Source organism: Manis pentadactyla, chromosome 11, assembly GCF_030020395.1.
Source record: "Manis pentadactyla isolate mManPen7 chromosome 11, mManPen7.hap1, whole genome shotgun sequence".
Taxonomy (NCBI): Eukaryota; Metazoa; Chordata; class Mammalia; order Pholidota; family Manidae; genus Manis; species Manis pentadactyla.
Window position 1 is genome coordinate 28,757,107 of NC_080029.1, and position 25,620 is coordinate 28,782,726.

Below are 25,620 nucleotides of genomic sequence, written 5' to 3' on the forward strand. Positions count from 1 at the left end.
AATAGATAATAGCAGATACAACAGTAGGGCAATGTAAAATTATGAAACACAAAGAAAAATTTACAAACTCATAATCCCTTCACTTTGATACCCACAGTTAACGTTTTAAAAAATATAAATTCAATTACAACTCTGTAGAGAAAGGTATAAAGAAAAACTTGAAATTTTGTTCCCCCAATCTCTAAATCTCACTTCCTAGAGGTAAATACTTCATTATCAGTTTTTTAAGTCATTGTGATTTCATATACACAGACACATATGTACACAGGCTCCTTCCATAGGCTTTTGCATGTATTGTTTTAAATCTTGCTTTTTATACTTACCATATAATCTTTGACATTATGATTGGACATATATAGAGCTATAACATTCTTTTTAATGGTGGCACAATTATCCATTGTATGAATGTACCATAATTATTTGAAAGTGTCCCCTTCTGCTGGATACTTAGGTTACTTCCAGTTTTTCTTAATAGAAGCATTGCTTCAGTGAACATCTTTCTATACTTTTGCAAGTATACCCCTTAGTCTAAATTCCTGGAATTCACTATTAACATTTGGTGGAACATTCTGTCTGCACAAATATAAAATATATAAATAGATTTTAATTTCCAGGAATAATACACAAGACACTCACACTCAAATGTTAATTAAGAGGAAAATGTTGATGCTCAAAACTTCATCTGCTCTTGCCTGCCAAAAAACACAGAAAGTACACGATAATAAATTTGTATTAGAAAAAGAGTAAAACAAAGACCGTTTCAGACAGTGGGTGTTCTAAAACTTTATCAGACTCCTCTAGCTACAAGCACAATCCCCACCTTCTTGACTTCCCACAAATGACCTAACACTGAGTTCACAAGAAGACGGAGGTCAACTAACATGTGCTTCCAACTTAACTTCTGTTTCCCTTTGTCACTACCTTCTGCTTCTCTGTCTTCCTTTTCCTTCCTTCCAGGTCTTTCCCTTCTTTCATCTATTTCCTTTTCCTGAACAAACATGACCAGAGCAATTTCTACCTGCTTTGTTGATAATCTTGCCTGTTAAATATTCCTCTGGCTGGTCCCCTCAACTTTAGAAACATGATTAAATCTTCTCTCTCCCAGATACACCACCCTCAAACCACTGCTCTGCCTGTGAGATAGTAATCTCTGCAGCAGGTGGTACTTACTATATCTCTCTCCCTTCCCCACCCATCCTCTGTCCACACCATCACTTCCATTGCCAGCGCCAGCAACAGCAAAACACACACACACACGCTTCCCTCCCTTTTGGAGCACTGCTTCTGGTCCTATCACTCTACTGAAATTGCTCTCATCAATGTCACAAAAGACTGTCTAAGGCACCAAATTCTATATGGTTTACTCAGCCCTGATTATCTCTGACTTTTTTGTAGCATTTGACATTCTCTCCTTAATGAAGCTCTGCTTTTCCAATAGCCCAACAGGAAAAAAAAAAAAAGAGAAGAAAAGGAAAGTCTGTAAGGATACATATCAAATTGATAACAGGGGTAAATGCTTGGCAGGGTACTAAGATTGAGGATGACAGTTATAGTGAAATTACACTTTATTTTTTTTTGCAGGATAATGTATTAATGTACTACTTATATTAATTAAAATTAATTTTAAATATGGAAAAGATATTATACCAAGATAGTCACAAAACAAGATACACAGATATATAACTAAGAAACACATGGAAAGAATGTCCAAATAATCACAAATAGTTATTACATAACTATTATTAACTTAGACCTATTAGTTATTCAGCCAAGTTGCAAAATAAAACAAGAGGCTGTTTTTGCTTGTTAGTTTCACTCACTCACACACACACACACACACACACACACACACACACACACACACACACACACACACACACACACACATAACAATGAAGGTGTAAGGAAATTGGTACCTTCACACCACTAAAGGAAACACAAACTGGTCCAGTCTTTTTAGGAGGCAATTGGTATTATTTATCAAAATGTGGAGGCACACATCCTTTGACTTAGCAGTTCCACTTGTAAGAATATATCTTACAACAATATTCACAATTTCATGGATGCTCTCTGCAAGCATTGCTTATGACAGAAAAGAAATGGAAATTATCTAAATATCTTTCACGAAGGACACTGTTTATTAAGTATCTATATAAGAGAATACTATGAAGCCATTTCATGTGCTGACGTGCAAATATAGTCATGATATTGCTAAGTGAAAAATGCTGGCTATCCCAATTTTCTGTATTTTCTTCTCTTCCCTTTACTATTTTCTCTTCATCCTCTCACTCTAAACATTAGTGACAAAGTTCTATCCTTAGCATCCTATTCTCTTCTACTTCTATTTGAATCACTTATCCGCTCCCACAGCTTCAACTATCACCTCTATGCTGATGTTCTTCAATTATGCATCTCTAATATCAAGCTTTTCCCAGCCCTGGTACTTCATTTCTAAACTCCTGCTGGAAATTTCTACCTGGATGGCTCACAGGTCCCACCAACTAAATTAGATACAGGCCACAGACTAAACAGATTCCTCAAACAAGAAAAACATCTCTTCCTTATCACCCTCCCTTTAGGCTTAAAACTTCTCGCATCACTTGCTAAGAACTACTCATTCTACCTCCAAAACTTCTCATCAAGTCATTCTCTTTGCTTGGTATTACCAATACCAAAATGCAGACCCTCATTATTTTCCACCTACGTTATAGCATAGCTGCTTAGTTATGCCTCTCATGATCTCAGTTCTCACCCCCTCCAATTCATCTTACACATGCTGAAAGCTCGCAGAGGCATAGCTCTGATCACATTACTCTTCTGCTCAACCTTCTGATTCCCCAAGTAATCATGGATCAGCATACAAGTATCTAAACCAGCCACTCAAAGCTATCCTTGATCTTGACCTAATCTGCCTTCCAAACTCATGCTCCTAGTACTCTCTCCATTTTGTACTTCATGTGCTAGTCAAATTGACCACTTGACACTTGATAAAGATGCCCTGCACTTAGGTCTCAAAGCCATTCTTTGAGACGAACTCATTTTTGGAATCAACTCTTCCATCTGTGCTTGCTGAAATCCCACCATCCTTAAAAGGTTCAACCCAAATGCTTTCTCATCCACAAAGCCTTCCCACCTTCCCAAGGTAGACAGTAACTCTTGAACTCTCCCTACTCTTGGATTGTGTTTCCTCTGAATCTAGTAACATTCTCCCTTAGATGCTGCTTATTTATATACTTGTCTACCTCACCTCTAAATTGTAAGCAATGAGCTCTGAGGGAAGGCAAAGTATCTCAATCATCCTTATGTCCTCTACAGTGCCCTGTGGGATAACCTTAGGTCAATGCTAAATAAATGTTTACTAAATGGTTAGGAAGAGTATGACTCTTAAAAAAACATAAACAAAAAAAGGGCAGACACGTTCTGAAGGAACCTACAATTCTTTCAATAAGCTAGGCCAAGTTCCACCTGCAATACATGTATATAGCAAGTGCTCAATAACTCATGACTAGTAAGATTTTAAATGAAAATACTGGCTTCCCACTTTCCAAATATTTCTTCTTTGTCAGTATATACTGAAAACTCTCTTCAACAATGTCAGGTAGAAGAAAATAGTTTGTGAAGAAACAGGTCTGAAGGAGTTCCCTTAATCCTATGCATTTTAAATGAGAAAAAAATACCATGGTAACAACCACAACTACATTTGCTTGAGTTCCTATAAATTCTAAGCTGATTACTAATTTAACATCATTCTGAAATACTTACAGGAGTAAATGAGAGCAGGAAAGAGAGTTTCATTTCTCTCCTGAGCTGTTTCAACCAGCATACGAAGTGGGCCTTTTGGACACAAAACAGCTACCAAATCTAGAAAGAGAAAAATAGGAAAAATATTTTAAAAAATATATTGGCTAAACTTATAAATTGGTGTGGTAGGGAAGAATTAACCAAGGGAAAAGGTTTAATGTCTTTTTTTACACAAAAAGATACTGAATGAATATGAAACAAATAGTAGGTAAACTGGTGGGATAAAAAACAACCCAAACAAAATACACAAAACCCCACAGAAGACCCTTGCAAATTTCATTTTGGTTTTGCCTTTTTGGTTTGTTTACAGTGTATCATCACTGAATTCTAGGAATAAGTCTTCACAGTTCGAAGAAAACAGGCAGAGATAATAACTAGACAGAATTATTTTAGAGCCACTGTCAATTTCTAGTAAGCAGAAACAAGGACAAGCCATTCCGAAACAAATCATACTTGTGAGCCACAAAGAGCAGCTTCACTCAGGAATTTAATAGAGGGGATTACTGAACTTTTTAAAATATGAAGAGTAGAGTAAAAGAGAATTTGTTCTATTTTAAAAACAGTATATATACTACTTGGAGATACTTGAAATAAGCGGGCAGTAAATTTAAACAAAATAATTAATAAATCTTTACATGATAAAATTTAGTATTTATTTTGTTTTCCTGTCAAAAGCACTTTACAAATATTCAGGTCTCAGAACACACATGGTCCTGGGAAGTGGCTTATTTTACAAAAGCAACAACTCAAGAGTAGTAGTAGTATGTCTAAATTACTCTTGATTCTACCACCATCTCTTTCCATCAACTGCAATTTTTCTTACACTTTCTCACAAAAATTCAGAATATAGACATACAGAAAATAATTTCAAACATTAAAAAATATAGAACAATTATGATTAGCATGTATAATGTGGGGGGGGCACGGGGAGGGATGTGCAACACAGAGAAGACAATGTATTACTCAGATACATTAAAGTAAAAAAAAAGCCTCATGCCTACAAGTGGTGATGTATTCTCGTGTATTACTCCTATTACCACCACTAATGTAGTAAGACATAGACAAAATAAATCTCTATTCTCACTGCTTCCACTTCTTTTGTTTTGATGAGAAAAGGTAAATGTGCCGAGCTCTGAAATAATGACTTTTCACCCTGTCTGAAGCTGCCATGTCCTATGACTACTATCCTGGTCTTACAGTTTTGTGATATCCCTGACTCTTATAGAATTCCTAACTGACAAACTCCCTTATTTTTAGAGCAGTTGAAGTGAATGAAAACTTTGTTTTGAAAACTTTAAAACGTTTGTGACAAATTAGAACATCTTGAGACCTTGCAAAAATGGAGTTGAGAATCACTGCTCTAAATATTGGATACAAATTTATCTTACTTAGTTTGAAATCAATTTAATATTGTATATCACCTATACTTCAGTTAAAAAAATGATAGTATCCAAGGGAATAGGGTTGGGGGGAGTCTCTTATTCAGAGGAACTAAAACTCTGTAGAGATAGTCATTTGTATTATGTGTGGAAGAAATGAGGGTTGATGGAAGAAATAGTATAATGTAGTACAAAGAATGCTGGATCTGGGATTTAGATTCTACATCAAACAGTGTGAGCTTGGACAAATACGTTACCTCTCTAAACTTTAGGTTTCTTAGCAATAAAACCAGGATAACTGCCTTGCTCACTTCACAGGATCATGTATTTAAAAACAGCTACCATTTAATGATAGATACTGTTCTATGTGTATTATATGCATTGTTTCATTTAATCTTCACAATAACTAAGACTTTGAGGTTGACTATGTGTCTGCAGTCACAGTCATTAAGTAACAGAAGAGTTTGGATTTGAACCCATATAGGCTGCCTGTCTCCAGAAACAGTGCTTTTTCTTTTAAACATAAAAAATGGTACCAGACTATTAAATTCACTCCTGAGGGTATTACTAGTGATAGAAATATACCATGTTTCATTTAATCAAATTTTAAAACACACACACACACAGAAGTGAAATGGTCACTATTAACAATGTCTGCAACTCCAAAGTGGATAAAGGCCTTTATTATGGCTTTAATATGTGTAACCTTGATTTGTATTTTGGTTATCTGTGAGCAAGATACTCTCAGTTGTTTTCCCCAAAGACAGAAACCCTAGATAAGTAACTGCTGTTGCTACACTGACAGAACGAGACGACTAGACCATTGGCAATGGCCCAAAAGTCTGTACAAATGCACAGATGGAGCCAACTGTTGACAAGAGTGAGATGCTGCCTCAAGTTCAGCTAATTTTGCTGACCTTTGGATCCCATTTTTATTCAAGGATGTCTGTCTGGATTAAGGAATGAAGGGCAGCAGCTCTCCAGTTAAGTTCCACCACGTGCAGTTTTGATGCTGTCCATAAAGTATACAAACTCCCATTGCTGTTCACTCCTTGATCCCAAAGGGCTCCCATACAGCCTTCAGTCTGAGAGAGTGGAGACCTCCTCTAGCACCCTGTTAACTGGCAAGGGACTAAGGACAGAAGAGGCCACCTTCTTCCACAGGTGGGATATATACAAGGGCTCAGACTTAGCTCTATCTTGTAGGTAACATTTAGCAAGGGGGCCCTGGTGGCTACCCTGAACTTATGGAATGTGGTCTCCAGACCCACAGAGTGATATGGAGCTTCAGAGGTTCTGGGCCTGTGAGACCCTCTGTTTCCAGGAGAGCACAGTCTGCAGTCTGTAACTGCCATTCTAATGGTGTATAGCATGAGACAGAGGAGGACAGTTTCTCATATCAGGAATCCCGTGGGCAACTAATCATCATCAATGGGTGATCCAGAGATTCAGGAGGCATGAGACAGGACACCACTGGGAGTGATTGCTGTATTACAATTTGGGCAGATCTAGAGCCCTTTATTGTTGGGGGCCCCAATTCAAGATGGGCCAATTTGTAACAGCATAAAGAGGCTTACATAAAATTTGTAAATGAGGAATATGTTCCCTCCAGATCCCCAAAAGCCTAAAAGATTGTAGGCTTGTTTTAACACTGTGGGTACTGAAAGGGTCAATTGCTGTTTCTTGACAGTGTCAGAGAGATGAAGACTCCTCAGCTTAACAAATAATTTTCAGAAAATTAACCAGGGTGTTAGGGCCTTGGACTATGTACAGGGAAATGCCCATACCCCCTTTTGAGCTCCTTTGTGAGTATTTTTGTGTCCTCAACAGCACATCAAATGAATCTCTTCAGAGGGTAATATCGGAGTGATGTTGTATCTGTGCCGCTGGACAAAGTTGGACGTGGTTAAGAGTTAGCCTGCAAAGACTGTGGGCAATGAAGTACCCCTTGAGTAGCTAGGTAAAGGTACACTGTGTCCCTTTTGAAGGTGAAGAACATGTAAGTAAAATCGCTGACTGCGAAGTATTTACCAGTTGCTGATTGGATGGAGGTTAGAATCAGCATTTTTAGTCACAGCTCTTCAGCAACAGATGAGTACTTTGCAAACCATCAAGTTCTATATAACCTAAGGTCATTATGAAAGTCAGGCATAGAGAGTATATGACTTAGATAGAGTTCTATGACCGATTGCTTGCATGTGAGAACAGAACCAGTCCAATTCTATTCTTGGTCAATCAAGAGGGAATGATGATGTTTCCTACTACAGTCACCTGACATTTTAATAAGCATCTACACAGGGATAAAAACCATGGCGTAATTATAGGATAGAGACCACATAATGACTTGTGAAAATGGATTTCTCTTTGGGTTTCATGCAGGATGATAGCCACAGATGAAACATCTATACAGCTGCCTTGGTTACCTTCAGGGCTAGGATACATTCTGACTGTTCAGGACCCATGTCACACTGGTTACTGCATTTGAATCTCACACTGCCCAAATAAGTCTTATTTTTTAAAGAATAATTATATCCAAGTTGCCTAATAAAAAGTAGGTAACCTAATTTTGATTTTAAAAATTAACTATTTATATATGTCAAGCACTCTGCTAGTGTTTTTCAACATATATTCTGAACTCTTACAACTCTTGGAAGCACTGTTCCCATTTTACAAATGAGGAAATTAAAGCTCAAAGAGCCTGAATTACTGTCCTACTAAAGTCATAAAGATTGTCACTGGTAGAGATATAATTTGAATCTCAGTCTTCTGACCAGAAGTCTGTGGATCTTTCCACTAAATTCATCATGGAGTTAAACAAGGCAGTAATAAAACATTTTAAAAGAACTCAACCTCAAAAAATGGAAATCTTTATATGAAAGATACTATAGCCAATTCATTATTTACTGAAGAGCTATGGGATGTAACTGTTCTTTTCCCAAGTCAAGTTAACTGCAAGAGGAAGGAAAGCACACTGAGGTGTTTCTGTGATGAATAAAATGTCAGTCTTAAGTTTTACCATATACTGAAATCACAGCCAAGATGAGCCACGCAGTCCATTCTGGGAGGTACTTGATAAACACTAGGGCCATGAGGGCACTGATCATAATGAGATATGCCTGCTGGAGTCGCAGCGGACCTTTCCAGTGAATGGCAATCATTCCCACCACACCAAAATTCCAGATCAGAAGTGCAACAGTAATGTAGTCCATGGCAACGTTGTAGGTTTTAAACACTTCCCTGAAAAAAATAAAACACAGATCTAAAAAGATTTATGTACAACAATTTCATCAAAACATGTTTAAAACTATGGTTCCCAAATATTCATATCCCAACTGTGCCAATATTTAACACTTTTCTTTAAATTAACTTTTTCCTCAAGCTGAGCTTATTTTAACAAAACACTTTATCATTCATATAAATGGGAAATCAGTATCAAAGACCAAAGCTGTATAAAAAAGTACAAAAAAAATTTTTTAAGGCCATATTCCACCTAAAATGCCATATGTCAGTTTGGGAAACCCTAGTACAAAATATCTTAAATTGGAAAAATTAAACATGCAAAATTAATTTTATAGCTAGGACTTATGATGTTATTTTCATAAAATGAAATTTAGTGCAGCCATTAAAAATACATATTTTATACACATACAAACACAAAATATAGGCATGACACACTGTTAAACCTGAAACAAAAAAGGGATCTCACTTATGTGAAATACTGTATGAGAAGGGAGATCAAGAGATTGATGTTTTAATTCCTGAAGGATGACAGGACTTATCTTTGGTTGATGGCAATTTAGTCTTTTTATTTTTCTTTATAGGTTTATAAAATGTATTTTTCTTTTTTCTTCTTCTTTTTTTTTTTTTATACAATGAATGTTAAGCATTTTTATAATGAAGAAAAATACTATGTTAATTTTGGGAAAAAAATAAAGTACCTAAAAATAAAGAGATTACAAGTACAGAAGATGCCCTAGTAACTGAGGGGAAAGAAAGCACTCACTTATTTAAAGCTTAACTTTTGAGTTCAGGTACTATCCAGAAAGATGATTTTCCTCCCATTTTGAAATTCCCAAAATAAACAATGAAATTTCTAGACAATGTGTATTAAGCATTTTAGATACCCTAGCTTTCTCAGAAAACAAAGCCAAATAAAATCCAAACTGTTATTAATCTTTGGCTAGTAATGCATGCATAAAACAGAAAATTCACAACATATACTGTAAAAAGTAAGTTTCCCTCCCCATCCTGTTCCACAGTTCCCCTCTCCAAAGAAAAGCACTATTATTCATTTTTGTATGTATCCTTCCAGAGAATGTTTATACGTACCATTTATCTACTCCTTCTTATTAGACACAAATGATAACATATACGCTGTTCTATCCCAGGCTTTTTTCTTATAACAGTTCTCTAGGAGAACTTTCCACATTATAGTATCAGAGCTGCCAAATTTCTCTTTAATGGCTTTATTGGATATGTTTAATTTACTTGACTAGTTTTCTGATGGACATTTAATACAAATTACCAGGTTCAGGACATACACGATTTAAAAGTTTATGCTGAACTCTTAATGAAAGCTATACACCAATATGAATGTTTATTTCCTGCAACCAAGCTAGATTAGGGTATTTATCAGATTATTTGACTTTCATTAACTTAATGTATAGTGCTGATTAAAATTAGTGCTTTTAATCAGCACTAATTTTATGTGGATGTGCATGTTTCATACATTTAAGAGTAACTTTTGTTTGCCTTTTAACTACTTTTTCATATCCTTCATGCCAATTTTTTCTGTTAGGTTATTGGTCTTATGCCATGTGTAAGTTCTTTATATATAAAGTACATTAGCTTTTATCTATAAAATGAGTTGAAAATATTTTAACAGTTTGTCATTCACCTTAATTTTGTTCATGGTTTGATCTATTGGTTTTTTGACTTTTGTATAAATGGTCTCTTCTTAATCCAGTGTTGTATATATAACATTGGATTAGGGTATATTAGAAATACATCACAAGTGTGCATTGTTATATATTTATAATATATAATAAAACTTAAATATGAAAGCAAAACCATGAAGAACTAGAGGAAACTAAAGGGAATGGGGAATCTAAAAAAATATATATATATATGTTTATATATATTTTTTGTCATTAATCTACAATTACACGAAGAACATTATGTTTACTAGGGTCCCTCCTTCACCAAGTATATATGTATATTTTTAAATTTCATTACAAGGTCCTTCCTTAATCCAAAATTTTATGTATATGTATGTATATATATAAACATACATAAATGTATGTGTGTGAATATGTGTGCGCACACATGCACGTGTAAATATATAAACATAAAACATTGGATTAAGGAAGGACCTTTTGTAAGTTATTTAGTTTTATCTATCTATCTATCTATCTATCTATCTATCTATCTATCTATCTATCTATCTACCTATCTATTTTTTTCAATTAAAGTATCATTGATACATAATCTTATGAAGATTTCACATGAACAACATTATGGTTTCAACATTCACCCATATTATCAATTCCCGCCCCCATCCCATTGTAGTCACTGTCCATCAGTGTAATAAGTATATCTACATAATTTTTTAATTCCCCATTCCCCCCAGTTTCCTCTATTTTTTTTTTATGGTTTCACTTTCATATCTGAATTTTCAATCCATTTGACATTTAACCCTACGGGATAAGGAAGAAATCTGCATTTTTCTCCCAAATGACTGACTACCCAATTATCCCAACACCAATTTCTAAGTAAGCCATCTATAGCCTACTGATTCTGTACTACCTTTATCATAAGTTCCATTATATATCTGAACATTTTTTCTAGTCTTCCTAATCTTTACTACTGGTACAGAAAAAGTTCAGGTTGTCACTATTTTAATTATTATAGTTTTATAATTTCATGTCTGGTAGGACCAGTAGCCTTTCATTTCTCTTTTTCAAAACTCTTTGGGATACTTTCCCATATATATTTTTCCAAATAAACTTTAGAATCATCTTGTCCAGACTAAAAATAAATCCTATTTGTATTTTTGAGGGGGTTTATGTTAAGTTTTAAAATAAACTTGGAGAGAATTGACATTATGATACTGTCTTTCTGTGTAACCTAGTGTAACATTCCATTTTTTCAGGTCTTCTTTTTAAGCCCTTCAAAGGGACTTAAAAATTACTTAATAGATCTTGCACAACTTTTGTTTAATCTTAGATAGTTTATCTTTTTTGCTGATAAATGGGATTTTTTTCCTTTCATTATGTTTTCTAACAAGTTGTTTACATGAAGGCTATTGATATGTTTATTAGTTTTGTGTTCAATTACTTTACCAAATTTACTTAGTGATTCTAAATGATTTTTGGTTAGTTCTGAAACCAAGTAAACAATCATTTTTCCTTTATTGATAATTTAATCTTCTTTTCCAGCTTGTGTAGCTCGTTTCTTCCTCTCATTTACTTGTGTTTGCTAGTCCCTCCAGAACAGTGGAGAGGAAACAGTGACAGAGGAAATCATCACCTTGTTCCTGACTTTAATGGACATGCTTTTAGAGTTTCCCTATGAGGATGATACTGGCCTTCAGAATGAGATTCATACATTTTACCATATTAGAGAAGTAAGCATCTATTTGTTTTATTACAGAATTTGATAAAGAACAGGTGTCGAATTTTATCAAATGCCTTTAAGCATTGTACAGAGATGATGGCCTACTAATGTGGTGACTTTCAGGGATATTTCCTAATAATAAAACAGTCTTCCATTCTGCAAACAAACTCAACTTGGTCATAATGTACTATTCCTTCAATATGTTGCTGAAGCCTGTTAATATTTACTTTTTGGCATCAATAAATAAGATTGGTCTGTAGTTTTCTTTTTCTTGATAATTGATAGAAGTTTATTATCAGTGTTATGCTAGCTTCATAAAATGAATCAGAAGTTTTTCTTCTTTTTCTATGTTCCGGACAGTTAAAATAGTGTTAAGTTATCCACTCCTTAAGGATTTATAATTTCCCTATGAAACCTATATCGTTGTTACTGTGGCCTAGTATCGTTGTTACTGGGATGGGAACCTCTTCAACAACTTCCTGCTTGTTTGGTTTTTTTTTTTCTTTATTTAAATTTTCTATTGCTTCAGTGGTCAGTTTTGATAATTAATTTTTTCCTAGAAAATCATGCATTTCATAGAGATCCTCACAATTGTTCCTTTGGTCTGTGGTTATTTCCCCCACTTCTACCAAAGAATTAACTCTTTGGTTTATTTATTAGTCTTACTGCTTCTGTTCCTAATTTAAGAGCTGGTGCAATGGTTTACAAACTGTACTCTGGGGTTGAGAAAGGCCAGGCTGGCAAATCTCTGAGCCTCTTTATTCCCTTCAACAGAGTAGTTCTACTTTTACCTACTATTATATGTGAAATTTTCATATAAGATTTCATTTGAAAGAAAGAAAATCAACTGATAGAACGATATAAAATTTGAAAACCAGTTAATTTAGGTTTACATATATTCTTGAAATTAACAGTCTGCTTCATAGATTTCTACTACAATATTAAATTATTTACTAAAAAGGCTTAGAACTAGTCTTAAGTTCTCTTGGTTCTACTTATTATAAGAAAAGATCAACAAAAGAATATCCCTATGGATAATACTAGCTAGTCTTATGTATACCAAGTGTGACCTACATATGGAAACAGTAATTTAAGAGTAAATCATCAGTAAAGTACATGGCTTTAAGTGACAGAGCCCAAATAGAGCTGACTTCTAAAAAACAGACCAAATACTTCACCACTTACCCCAAGTAAATGAATGAAAAAAAGAACAGCAACAACAGAGATGAAATAATAAGCCAGGCATGGATAACCTAGAAAAAAGTTTCAAAATAATTAACATATCTCATAACCCTAAAAAAATGCAAATTTCTTACTTCAAAAATAGTATATTATTTCTGCATTTGTTGATTTTCAAATGGCAGAACACAAATGGCTTTGGGTTCAGTGCATACTTACATAGACCTGTTCAGTGCTGAACTACTCATAAATAAAATAGAAATTTCAGAACATATATAGACCCTCATTCTTTTAGAATTAGGTAAAATTTTATAAGGAAAAGAATGTATTCTAAATTAAATTATCAACAGTCAACACTTGACATTTAAACTTTTAACTAGCACAACTGTCGATAGAGAAATTTTGTAGTATTTCAGAAACAAACAATAGAGTAAAAAAACCAAAATAACTGATAAATAAAATTCAATAAAACCTAAAGTCAGAAGTTTAATTAATTAGGTGACCTATGTATACTGCATCAACTGTCCAGAGGAATAGGCTCTCTAAACTATATAACCATTTGACAAAACAATATTCAGAATCTGAAGTTTCAATATGTATAGCAATGCTGTCTATATTTGACATGTTTCATTAATAAGTATTAATATTATGAATTCTGACACTTACATCAGTCTGTCATTACCATACAGAATCCTACAGCACTATACAAACATCTGTTACTATTATGCATGTATAGCTTATTAATATGAGAAATACAATCAAAATTTTACTTTTGTAATCTATTATACAAGACAAAGATTTTAAATGATAATTTTGTGTAGTGGGTATATTTGTGAAAATACTACACAACCCAAGGAATTTAGAGTTTTTAAAAATAGAATGGAGAAGCATGATAAATTGTTAAGTAATTTCTAACCAAACGTGAAATTATTCTGAAGTGGAAAGATCCATTATATGCTTTAATCTTTCAATGAACTTTACTGTTTAGAGACAGAAGGAGCTACTTAACCAAAAACTTTTCCAAACACATCTCTTAATCAGAACAAGCCAAATCAAACCTTGAAAAAAGGACAGAAAAGGAAACCTCCAAATCAGGAATATTATTTTGTCTTCATTTTTAAAAAATCCCCACACTCATATCCCAAACCCAGTTGTTCCAGTAATCAGGCTCTAAGCTAGCAAAATCTAGTTGTGATTAGAATTTATGTTAACTTTCTCTTGTGGTTCTATTTTGATCATCCAAGGTGATCTATGGTTGTTCATTCCTTTCAAAGATTACTTAAAATTCTTGCTGGCTCTCTTTCTTAAAACTTCATATAATGGTTCAGTATGGGAAAAGGTCAAAAGAATGGCTTTACATGGAAGTTGGTATTGCTTGGACATTTGAATATATTCTAAACTGACTATCCAAATAAAACTAAATTAATTTCTGGTGTTCTTTCATAAAAACTTCCCCTAACATTTTATTATAAAAATTTGCAAACACACAACTAAGTTTAAAAAATTTTAGTGAACACCCATATATTACATAAGCACTACCATTAACATTTTTCTGTACTTGCTATGTAACATTTCTATCCATCTCTCCATCCATTAGTCCATTTTATTTTGAATACATATCAAGGTAAACTGAAGACACACATACACTTCCCTCTAAATACTTGAACTTTAGCAAAGTACTCAATATCAGCAAAATATTCTAAAGGGAGCCCTTACTCTATTTCATCTTAAAAAAAACCCAGTAAAGCTTAAGCACTCTCCCCACCTGAACCAGAACCCACCATGCTCACAAATTTCAGCTTTAGAAATAACTGAAGTTACAGAACTAAAAAATACATAAAATATTACAAAACAGAAAAGCTTTAACAAGTGGGAGATAAATATTGGTATTCCATATTAAGCTCCAAATTAAAAGCCAGAGTAAATATTAAATACTAGAAATTCTCATCCTTCTTGAGAAATGCTTTTTTACACTGTTGTTTTGGTAAGGGAACATGGGTATATTGTTTATTTTAAAAAACAGCATTTTACTGAATACAAAAAGTAACACATGCATGTAACATTTAGAAAATACATTAAAAGAAGAAAATTCCTAGTGACCAATGACAACACCAAAGTTTGATATTAACATTTTCTTTTCAGACATGTTTTTTGTCTACAGGTATAAGGACTTTTAACAATATTAGAATCAAGTAATACAGCTTTACAGTCTGCTTTTTAGAATTTAATTTTTTATTAGAGACAATTCTCATGCCACCAAATATTTTTTGAAAATATGCTTTTGAGTGGCTAAATAATAATATTCCACTTTTACAGATGAGCCCACAATTTTACCTTTCCCGTATGCATGGAGTTTGTGGTATTTCCCCCTTTTTTTTCTAATTATATGCTAGGATGAATATCCCAGGATGCAAATATTTTTCTGCATTTCTAATTCTTTCTTTAGGATAAATAAATGAAAGCAAAATTATGGAATCAAACTGCATAGGCTTTTTCTATTTACTGACTATTGATACATATTGGTTTAGTGACTTCACAAAAAAGACTGAATTAATCTTTACCAAGTCAATAAGTGAAATATATTAATTTGTTATTTTAACATGTATTTTTTTTACTAGTGGATAAAAAAGATATACACATTACTCTCTCCCCTGGCCATCTTATAATTCCTTTGTAATTTCTCTGCTTGGGTTTATAAATTTCTTATTAGAACGTTCATAATTTTCTTAATGATTGGTAAGTGCCCTTCATTTTTAAAAATATTAGCCCAGTCTATCATAATAGCTGTAAACAGTTTTCCTATTTAGGTTGGTCACTGATGTTATAATTTTCTGAATTATTACCTGAATTCAAAGCCTCTTCTGATGATGATTATATAGCACCTCCCCTTTTTCTAGAACATGAGGTAGTAGAACAGACCTTTCTCATCTAGCAGAAACCCCTAGTTCAGTTTTCCTGTGCTAAAGGCTTGGAAGAAAAGAACCCTGCTTCAGTACAGACAGCAAGTATCTCCTCTAAACCCAGAGCTACCAAGCCAGAAATCATGGGACTTTAATAAGTGATATAGTTTTATCTCTAACATATTACATGTAATAATTAACTGCCTTTTCTGTTTCTACCTTTTTAAGGTTTGTTTGGTCTTTTAGCTTCCTCTGCTTCTCATAGACATTGTACAACCAACTACTGACATAACAAATCCTTAGGGCTTAATTTCAAACAAGTCCTGGCTAGTTTCTGAATTTCTGACTCAAAAGCTCCTTTTATTTTACAGTTAAGAGCCAAAGTAAACAACTTGCTTCTATAGAGTTGTCTGTGCTTGCTGAGACATGAACATTAAAAAACAAAATGAAACAACACAAATGAACAGACCAATGTTGAAATCTGGCTGAATATAAACCTTTAAAATGGGTTAAAAGACTGTTTAAAATGAAGCATAACTAAAGATGCACAACATTATCCAAAAATATAGCAAGACAGGTTCTAAGGAACAAGAAGTAAAAAAGCACATTACACCCTGTTTCACCACTGAATATGCAGCTACAAAACCTACACAGGTTGCATGCAACTGCTAGTTAAGGGTTCTGGAAAGCAAACAGGTAGGTGGGCCAGGGAATTTTAAGTACCAGGTTTACCACTTTCCACTCCAGTACATACCTCCTCCCCCAGGACAAAACACAACACCAGTGGGCAATCAGCAAGACAATGAGAACTCAGGAGAAGACCTCTAGTTCTGGCTAGAGGAGCAGGAAAGAGGTTTCCAAACATGAAAAAAGAATGTAAAAAAAAAATTTTTTTTTCATTTTCTCCATTCTCTCCCACCCAACCCCCAAACAATCGTGTGAGGGTGGCAATGGGGGTGGTTGGAGCCTAAAATTCAGAGGAAAGGGAAGCTTGGTTCCTCCTTTAACTGCAATTCCTAGACAGAGGGGCAAACAGTACTTGCTTTATTTCTCTTTCCTCCCAACACTGTGGCCCTAATGCTGAGAAAATGAAGCTCAGCTCACTGGCTAGAAGAATGGAATAGAAGTCCAAAAGAACCAGAAAGTACCAGGGAGATCACAGAAAGGAAGCAGCTCAGGAGAGCAAACTTTTAAAGCCATTATGAATTTGTGGGCCCATCCTCAAGGTGTAGGTGTGGAGAGGACCTGTGGATAGGACCCTAAAGAGCATACAGACTCCTAATAAAAATGTAAAGAACAAAAGTAGCATATAATCCAGATAAAAGTCACAGAGTGAGTCCAATAAGTCAGAGAACTGGTAGGTGAACACTTAAATAAAAAATATATATTTGGTGAAAAGAGGATAAAGAGAAGTAATTAAGACATGAGCGTATTTAAACAGGGGGAGGAAGATCTTCCCAGCGTGGGTTTACGTCATTTGTTCTCCGGTTTCCTGAACTTTGATGACTACCTCTCATCATCATACACACCGTTCCTTTTCAATCTTTTCCATTGCTCATGTCAGATTGCAGACGGTCATCATAGGTTAATGCTTTCATCCAAACACTCAATAAGCAAGGTAAAAAACTCTGTATAATTTCGGAGTTTGCAAACATTGAAAAGGTATTTGATCTTACCAGTACAAGTTAAAAATTGGCACAGATGTTTTTTTAAACACAATGCTGGTGAAGGCAGGATAAAATAGTCTCATTCACTACCAGTGTTAAGTACAAACTGATAGTAGCATTTTGAACAAGGAATTTCACATACCAATTAAAAAATATGTAAATAACTTGCCCCAGAAATTCTGTGTTTAGGCTTTTACCCTAAGGAAATAATCTGAAAAACTGAAAAAGCTCTATGCATAAAGACATTCATTGTTTCTTAGAAGAGTGAAAAGCTGGAATCAACTTAAATTGTCCAACTTCAGAGAAATGAGGGGAAGTAAATTACAATACACTCATTGATTGAGTCAAATATTATGTAGCTATTAGACATATTTTCTAAGAATTTGTAATATGGAGAAATGCTTATGCCAAAGTAAAAGTTAATAAAGGATACATAGTGATTACACACTTTAACCACATTAAAAAATACACAGAAATAAATACTAGAAGGAAATAAGAGTAGATTTCAGCATTTCAAAAGTAAGTATTTCTTTCTCTTCTTTGAATGGCCCTAAAGACTCATGACTTGTAATAATTGTGATTTTTCTGAGGTATGAATCTGAAACATGTGCCAGGTGGCTGAAATTCAGGAATGAATCACTTAGCTAGAGAAGTGAGCTGGAGGGCAGCTAGCAGAGCAGAGGCTGGGAGGGCTGGCCTGTATCTTTTCTACACGATCTTCCCTTCCCTTATTTCCCAAAGGAAAGAATTAGTGTTCCTGCAGGAAAGATGATGAGGGAATGGATGGCTACCTATTTAGAAGCGCGAATAGAGCCAGTCACCAATGAGTTTAATACTAACATGGTTTTACTGTTCTGTAGTCAAGTATGAAAATCTGAATTTTTTAATTTATATATTATTTTATGGGGACAATTACATCCTATAGTGTTATTTGTGAATGAAGGTCTTATGATATCCTTAGACTCTTCACAAAGTTTAGGATGCATCCTTCTGAAATGTCTGTCATGCATACACTGTAAATCAAACTGGTAAAACCATTCAGATTGTATATTTGAAAATAATATAAGATTGTGTATCAATAATACGTTAATAAAATAACAAAAAACCCATTCAGATTGTGATATTTTATGAAAACATTTGTTTTCTACTTATGCCTTTTTCTATTTTTTAAATGTTCCACAATGAGCAGGAAAAAACTAAAATTAATTTAGTTTTGGAATGTAACTCCTTTTTCTTTTCTAGACCATGTAAGGTATGTGACAGGAAAATCCAATCACAGAAAGAACAGCGTCAAAACCAAAGCTGTGTCTTAGGCTCACCTTATAGCACCTGTATTTATACAGAACCACCAGGAGAACAGTCATGACAACAATGACGCTGATCATGATAGCAGCATTCAGAACTGAGTGCAGGGCTCTCTGCCCCACGGTCTCGGTGTCCTCTGTGAATGGGGTATAGATTCTATAATAAAACACAAAAGCCCTAGGTAATTAATTGTTAATGGATATCCTAAAATACATAACCCCTCCAACATTAGAGTTTTGTTTCCTTGATTCTGCTGATATCTTATAAATCACTTTAATCCATCTCATCAATCTAGCCAAGAATTCTTAACCTGAGAAAAACAGCTATACTCTAAAATGAGTGCTTCAAAATAAAAGGAGATATCGAACTATGGAGAGGTACACTTATGTGAGCCAGACACTGGCTCCATCTAGTGGATGCTCTATATTGAAATAATTACCTCATCACATGTTGGCTTCCTTCACAGCTCATTAGTGATTTGTTAAAACGCCTCATAAACTACCTAGGCTATGAGTGGGTGTCAGAAAAAGGTACTAGGGCTTATCATTATTATCCTTCACCTGTAGGGTGGCTACAACTGGAGTTGTCTTGAGATAATGTCATATACAAACCTTCCCCTTGTTTCTCATTTACAAAAAACACTTTTATTCCAGGTGCCAATGTTCCCAGTAAAAGGCTTTATTTCTGACTTTCTTCTGTTAGTTGTGGCCATGAGACTGAGTAATGGCCAATGAATTACAAGCATATGTGTTGTGTGGAACTTGTAAGAAAGGAGTTAACTCTGCTGAGAGACATGTCTTAAGTCCTTTTGCCTCCACTCCTTCCTGCCTCCTGCTGTCTGAATGAAGGCTGGGGCTCTAGCACTGATACAGGGGCCTGCAATAACCTAGAGAGAAACCCAGGAAGGAAAGAAGCCTGAGTCCTCCATGAATGTGAAGCCAATAAACCAATCTTGACTACCTCTGCACTACTATTAGAGAAAATATGTGTATTATTTAAACCAGTTCTGATTTTCTATAATGGGGTCAGCAATCTTTCTGTGAAGGACTAGGAAGTAAATATTTTAAGCTTTGTGGGTCATATGGTCTGCTGCAACCACTCAGTTCCGCCATTGTACTATGAAAGCAGCCATAGGCAGTACATTAACAAATGGACATAGTCATGTCCAATAAAACTTTACAGTTGACCCTTGAAACACATTGGTTTAAATAGCACAGACCCACTTACGTATGGATTTTTTTCAGTATACTGGAAAATTTTTTGGAGATTTGCAATAATTTAAAAAAAAATTTTCATTTCTCTAGCTTACTTTATTGTAATACAGTATATAATACATATAAAATAAAAATATGTGTTAACTGACTACTTATATTACCACTCAGGCTTCCAGTCAACAGTAGGCTATCAGTAGTTAAATTTTCAGGGAGTCAGTTTTATGTGGCTTTTCAAATGCACAGTGGGGGGTGCAGGAAGTCAGTGCCCCTAGCCCCCATGTTGTTCAAGGCTCAACTGTATTCAGGTGGCAGGTTATCTGGATTGTGGGCTATAGCTCTATAATATGTATGTAACCAGACATGGCTCCATCTAGCAACTTAACTCTAACTTATACAATTAACAGTCCCCATTCACTTTTGCCCACTGTCTCCAACCCCTGCCCTTCACTCACTGTCTTAGATTTTTCCTCCCAAAAGGTTAAAAGCTTGTCTTTCAGAATCCCATTTTTTCAAGCACTAATTTCCAATAGAAAAATTCACTTAAGACATTTCTGAGCACCATGAGAGTCCTAGGGACAGAACTAGGTGACGTGTGAATCAAAGTATCTATTTTTAAACATAAAGGGCTGATGCCAACAGTACCTCAAAAATGCAAAACAGTTCCCTGAGAGTCTGGAGAGTACCAGTGTATACTAATTCTTCAACTTTTTGCTACCCATCTTTTACATATACCTCATCCTGGAAACAAGGTACCCTCATAGACTTTATGGTATAGAGGGAAACAAGGCACTAAATAATGTAAACAAATACGTATTTGCATATTGTGACAAGTGAAAAAGAACAGTTTGCCGTAAGAAAGAACACCAGGAAGGACCTGATTCTGTTAGGAGGATCAGGGAAGTTTTCTTTAAGGACTTAATATTTAAGCCATGATGGGAAGGATGATAGGAAATTAATCCACCAAAGTTAGAAAAGCAAGAACATTCCAGGCAGAACAGTTGGGCCCAGTAGCGCTGAAGTGGGTAAGATCACTACTCAACTCTTTACCAACTCAATTCCAAATAAATTCAGCCCTATCTAGTGATACCACACAGGAAATACAATCACGCAGCTCTCATATTCTCTACTTATGGCATCAAGTAAGAGACAGCCCTTTGCTCTCAACTGCCTCTGGCTGTCAGAGAGGATGTATGTACTCTCCAGCCTTGACACCCCATCAGGGCAGAGGTCTCCAAGGTGAAGATGACACGCTGAGAAGAAAAGCTATACCGTCCTTGAGAATAAAATAAAACACTCATACGTACAGCTGCCCATCTTTCCGGGTATAAAAGCTGACTGATTTGATGGTAGCCACGACCACAACCATACAGAGAGTCACAGGGACAAAGAGCATGATCACATGTTTGGCACCATATTTCAATGTCAGCTCCTCATCATCTTCTTCATCTTGTTCCACCACCTGCTGGGAGTTACCCTGGGGTCGTCCATTAGATAAAGGCTCTGGGTTACCATGCCTCCGCCTTTCGCTGCTGCTGTGTTCATGGCGTTCTCTATTGTCATTCTAAAAGCACAAGAGAAATATTTTCAGTAAGTTAGACTCAGTAGAATCAAGGTATTCCATATCAAAAACAGCAAATACAACAATCAGACCTAGATTAACAATAGGCCCACCATGACTTGAGTTCTAAAAATTAGACAAGAAAGAATCTACTTACAAGGGGTGGATTTTAAAGTCTAAGTTGTTTACCACTGTTCACAGATGGGTTCCTTTCACCCGTCTCCTGGCTCACCTTACTCTCTCCTATTCTCAAACTTATACAATTGTACTCAACCTCTGAGCTTTGGCTTAAAAAATGAAACCTTCTTGATTAATGATTGTGCATTGAGTCCCCTATACAGAATTTTATTGTTGTTAACAACCATATGATCAATAAATATGAGAGATGCCCTCTCAAAAAAAAAAAAAAAATGAAACCTTCTTTATTTGCTGCAGCTGCAAGCAAAGTAGTAACACCTTTTCCAAAATCATGAAATGCTTTCTATTGAGACAGGGACCATGGGCTTAGACAGAGTAGGGTGAGGGCCTCCGGAAAAAGCAAGGCAAGATATTTACAGTCAAAGCAATGTAACAAAGTAAAGTCCCTATTGAAACTGTGTTCAGCATTATGCTGTCAAGGTCACACTAATTATCTAGGGTAAAGATACTAGACTAGGAATATAGACATCTTTAGTGAGATCAGTTAAAGGTCAAAAGGCCAGGAGCAACTTGGCCTGGAATGTTTGAGTGTTCTGCAAGGGTATCTCAGCATAACCCGTGACTTCACTGTAAACAGCCCTAGCGAACAGACAACAACCCAGCCCACCTTGAGGGCAGGGCAGGTGGTACAAGTCCACACCCTAAGCCCTCAATTCCCCCAAATCCTCAACTACCTATAAATCCCCTAGACAATGCACCACCCTGGGCTCCCATCTCCTTCTGGTGTGAGCCAGGAGCTCTTTCCTTTCACTGTATCTCTCAATAAAAGCCTCTGCCCTGGCTCTCCTACCTTCACTGTTTGCTAAGTCCTGGAATCACTATCAGCCATTTCATACCAGTTATACAAGGAACTCTCACCTTCATTATTAAGAAGACTTAAAATCCTTCTAGTGATGCACAATGGAGCTGTCTGTATTATTTCTTAAAGTGCATGTAAATCTGCAATTATCTACAGAGAGAAATTAGGTCTTAAATAATTCCGATGCTTCCCCTTCCCACCTTGCTCTTTAAGAGTAAGGGAACAATAATAGATATTAATGAATGACAGAATGAAATTAGAACCTTCCTTGACTCTTAATCCAAACACCACTCCTTTATCTTTATCCTGTGTTTATCCTTTTCTATAACTCATGCTTAACTTCCCTTTTGGTATCACTGTTCATATTGAAAACTCAGTGTTTGTAAAGGGTAGAATGAATCCCAAGAGCACTAAAAACAACAACAATAATAAAAATAATAGGAGAAAAATAAAGGCACTGCTCCTCCTCGACCTTGCAGATAAATACAGGATAGGAAACAGAAGCAGACTGATAGTCACTATTGCTGGAAAGATATCATCAGCTTGGTTACCAAAGTGTTCTCTTAGGAAGATCATGTGAGAACATGACTTTCTTGTACCTCATTTTTGACCACAGAATATAAGTATTACTATACAGTATTATTATTATTCACTAAAAACATATTACACACTTAGTAACAGCTTAAATTATTACAATGTGCCAGAGATTGTGATGTGTGCTTTACATTTAATTCTCACAGTCACCTACTTGATAGGTAAGGAAATGGCCACAGCCTGTAAGCACTAGGGAGAGGGGTTGAATTCAAGTGGGTCTGGCTGCAGAAACCAAATTCTTAACCACCTCTCAATCTGCCATCACAAGACAACCTGCAGCTCTGCAGACTGGACTGAGTTCTCTTTACTTTCACTATCCTACAAGTAATTATGAACACTCTTTATCCCTGGTACTCTGCTGTGACAATACTGAAATTATTAAGATCTAGATGCTGTCCTTAAGGTATTCTTAAGTTAGTTTCAATATAGGATAAGTATTATATTAGAAATATGAATAAAGTGCTACAGGACTAATGAATTCTGTGCAGTCAAGAAAGGCAACATAAAAGATATAATTGTTGAGCAGAACCTTTAACAGTGAATGGAAGGTAAATGGGCTTCAGACAGACAACATGAATGGTGGCACAGACGTGTCATAGGGAAGAGCAGGGACTACACAGGAAACCAGTGAGTGATCCTGAGGCGGCTGGAGAAGCGGGCTTGGCAGGGCTGGTGACAGGAAAAGGAGGTTAGGAACAGGTTGTACAGAACCTTGTTTGCCAAGCCAAGGACTTTAAACTTTGTCCTGTAGGGAACACAAAGTCATAAAAACCGTTAAGGTTGAGGAAGTGATACATGAGATTATGTTTCATTTTTAAGAACCTGACTGAGTGGTGGTAGAAAACAGGAGGTGTATAAGAAAGATAATTCAGAAACAAAATTGACAGGGTCTTGTGGCAAATTACATGTGAATGGTCAGGAGCCAAGGATGACTCTGGAGGTTGCCAGCATGAGGGACTGGAAGATGGTGATGTCACTGACAGAGATAAGAAACACAAGAAGATAAGCAGGCTGGAGGGGAGGAGTGAGATTTTAGTGAGGGACAGAGGTGAATCTTGAGTCCAAAGGCAGTTAATAAGAATTTCAAGCGCAGAAGAGAGTTGCGGGGATGTCTTTAGGTTCTACGGCAATGGAACTGGATGAAGTCTCAGCGAGCGAATACAGATAAGAAGTTGTTGACAGTGTGGTCCTGTTGGTCATTAATATAATACAACAGCTGTGGAAGGAAAAAATACAGAGTAAGGAGATGACCAAGGAAAGAAGTGTGAAAAGCCCCTCAGTTTAAGCAGCAGGTGTTAGGAGAAACACCAGCCAACAAAATCAAGAGAACAGGGAAAGAGAGAAGAAAACCCAGGAATCAAAACAGCACAAAAGTGAAAACTGTCAGGTAAGATGAGAGCCGAGAAGGCAGTGGGAAATTCATCACCATATTTATAGAAGTAAAAAAGTAAAGAGGAAAGTTAAATAATAAGTCACAACGTACTGGGGAATGAATGGAAATGGAAAGTTAAAGGCAATCATTCTTTGAAGCAAAAAAAAAAAAAAAATGTGACAGAAGGGATTCAAATTTGAAAGTTATTTTAGGGATGGATATTAGTGACTTAAGCATACTTGTCAAGTCAAAGTACAGACTTAGATTAGAAAAGAAGACACATTGACAAGACAGGGAGGGCAAGGACATCTAACGGAACAGGGTAGATAAATGAAGGGGATAAATGGAGGGGAACAAAAGAAGAGAGAGGAGTTGGCCTAGCAAGGCCCTGTTGCCGTCTGCCGCAATCTGGAGGTCAGGGAGTAACCTTTGAGAAAATATTTATGAAGATTCAACCCCAAGGAAGAATGGAAACTATTTCACAGCACAAAAGGTAGAAATTTATACACCGTTCACCAAGAGAGACAATTTTTGCTGAACACCACTCACTGGAATGACTTAAGTCTAGCAGGAGGAAATGGTTATGAGGAAGGTAGGATCTGGAAGACAGAGACATAGTGTGACAGACAGCCTAGGAGCAAGACAGCCAGGGAAACTTATACTTCTATTTTCTTAGAAGGAGGTGCCTAAGCCAAATGCTAAAGAATGTTATGTTTGCGACTAATGTTCAGTAATACAATTATGACCAACTTGATGGGCTGATTAATGTTCAATACAAACCCATCTCCTTATACAATATTTGATGATTTATGAAAAACATTCACATTATCCACTTATTCTTTTTAAATGATGGAAGGTTTTGGTAGGTGAACAGTAAAGAAACTTTGACCAAAATCAACCAACCAGAAAGCAGGAGAGACAGGAATTAAATTCAAATCTTTTGCTTCAAAACCTGTGTTCTTTCTCTGGGACTACAGCTATCCTATTAAGCTACCTAACAGTTTCATTGGGTAAGTCGAGCATGAAAGAGGAAGTGATA

At 35.7% G+C, this 25,620-nt stretch overlaps 1 protein-coding gene across 5 annotated transcripts in view; it reads right to left on the reverse strand.

Annotated features, from left to right (window-relative positions):
- The window catches only part of PSEN1 (presenilin 1), a 90,941-nt gene that overhangs the window by 22,892 nt on the left and 42,429 nt on the right, over positions 1 to 25,620 (reverse strand). For all 5 annotated transcript variants that reach the window (XR_005030463.2, XM_036913278.2, XM_036913279.2 and 2 more), the window contains 5 exons: positions 21,365 to 21,621; positions 18,861 to 19,002; positions 12,981 to 13,048; positions 8,197 to 8,417; positions 3,763 to 3,861 (listed from right to left, as the gene is read on the reverse strand). Coding sequence is in view for 4 of the 5 variants with exons in the window: in XM_036913278.2 (XP_036769173.1) it covers positions 3,763 to 3,861; positions 8,197 to 8,417; positions 12,981 to 13,048; positions 18,861 to 19,002; positions 21,365 to 21,621 (787 nt within the window). In the remaining variant the exon portion in view is untranslated. The remainder of the gene's footprint in view (positions 1 to 3,762; positions 3,862 to 8,196; positions 8,418 to 12,980; positions 13,049 to 18,860; positions 19,003 to 21,364; positions 21,622 to 25,620) is intronic.